Source organism: Propithecus coquereli, unplaced genomic scaffold (genome assembly GCF_000956105.1).
Source record: "Propithecus coquereli isolate 6110/MARCELLA unplaced genomic scaffold, Pcoq_1.0 Scaffold289, whole genome shotgun sequence".
Taxonomy (NCBI): Eukaryota; Metazoa; Chordata; class Mammalia; order Primates; family Indriidae; genus Propithecus; species Propithecus coquereli.
The window spans coordinates 954380-956080 of record NW_012148496.1 but is presented as its reverse complement, the minus strand read 5'-3'; the positions used below and the strand labels follow the sequence as shown (position 1 = coordinate 956080).

Below are 1701 nucleotides of genomic sequence, written 5' to 3'. Positions count from 1 at the left end.
TCATCATAGCTCATTGCAACCTCAAACTTCTAGGCTCAAGTGATCCTCCTGCCTCAGCCTCCCAAATAGTTGGGACTATAGGTGTGTACCACCATGCCTGGCTAATTTTTCTATTTTTTAGTAGAGACGGGATCTTGCTCTTGCTCAGGGTAGGTCTCGAACTCCTGGCCTCAGGCGATCCTCCTGCCTCAGCTTCCCAAAGTGTGATAGGATTACAGACATGAGCCACCGTGCCTGGCTGAAATATTCCATCTTTTGATTCAAGTAGAATCAACTAGACCATCTTTTCCTCTGTTTTCTTTAACATAAGTATGTTACTTTGAAGTCTTTGTCTGTTAACTCCAACATCTGGATCATTCATCTTGGGTCTGCTTTTTTGTGGCTTTTTTGGGATGTTTTTACATTTTGAGGTTTTATTTTTTAAATCTCTTTATTGATCCATAATAATTGTACATATTTATGGAGTACATGTGATACTTTGATACATGCGTACAATGTGTAATAACCAAATCAGGGTAATTAGGATATCCATCACCTCGAACGTGTATTGTTTGTTTGTGTTGGGTTCCCAACAAATCTCCTTTGCTAGCTATTTGAAATATACAATATATATTGTTAACTATAGTCACCCTATTGTGCTATCAAGCACTGGAACTTATTCCTTATCTTGGGTCTACACTTATTGTTTTATGACTTGAATATCAATCACTTTCCTGTTTCGCCTATTAATTTTTTATTGTGTGTAAACATTGTGGATGACATATTGCAGAGGCTCTAGATGGTGTTGTCTCTACAGAGAATGTTGAGTTTTGTTCTGGCAGACAGTTAAATTGCTGAGGAAGAACCTTAATTCTGTTGAGACTTTATGTTAGGCAATGTTATGGTAAGTGTATCTCACTTTTGCACTTAGTTCTGAAGCATAGTTCTAGGACCTTGTGCAAAAGTAAAATACACTTATAACTATGTCTGGGATGTTCATGTAGGTCTCTTTACTTTGTGTGGATCTGAGGATGCTAGCATTTTCATAGCACTAAGACTCGTCTGAAATCTCTGTCCAACGTTTAGCCACCCAGAAGCTGTTCTCTACTAGGCCTTTGAGAGTTATGCCCTGTATGCGTGCAATTTAGAGGTCCAAGAACAGCCCCTTTACATGTTTTTGGGTTATATTTTGGCTGGCTCCTTTCTCTTTAGCATCCTCCTCCCAATCTACCTCAGCAGTCCCAAACTCTGATCTCTTTTTTCTTTGCCCAGAGAGATAATCACTTTCTACTTGAATTGTACTTCCTTTCAGTATGATTTTGGAAAATGAAGGGCAGGGTCTGTGCTTTGGTTCACTCAAATGTCTCTAAGCCATAAGCTGTTTTTTAATTCATTGCTTAAAACCTGTTATTTATTTATTTATTTGTCCAATTTTATTTTTTTGTTTATGGAGGGAGAGTAATTTTAATGTCAGCTACTTTATTGTGACTGAAACTGGAAGCCGCCTGAATTAATCCTTAAAATTTGCCAAATATTTAGTAAATTCAGTAGATTTGGTAATATTTAAAATGCCAAGATTTAAATTATAATATAGAATAACTGAATCATAGGTTTGTCTAAAAAATGTTCTATTTTTCCTAGACATCACTTAGTGCTCTTGCCCAACTGATGAAAAAGATGCCCCATTTCCGTAAACAGATTACTAAGGTAAGCAGTATTGTA

At 36.9% G+C, this 1701-nt stretch overlaps 1 protein-coding gene across 1 annotated transcript in view; it reads left to right on the top strand.

Moving 5' to 3' along the window:
- Nucleotides 1-1701, top strand: part of STXBP3 (syntaxin binding protein 3) — a 58753-nt gene that overhangs the window by 33929 nt on the left and 23123 nt on the right. Inside the window, exon 7 of the mRNA XM_012648502.1 lies at nt 1621-1693. Coding sequence (XP_012503956.1) covers nt 1621-1693 — 73 coding nt within the window. The remainder of the gene's footprint in view (nt 1-1620; nt 1694-1701) is intronic.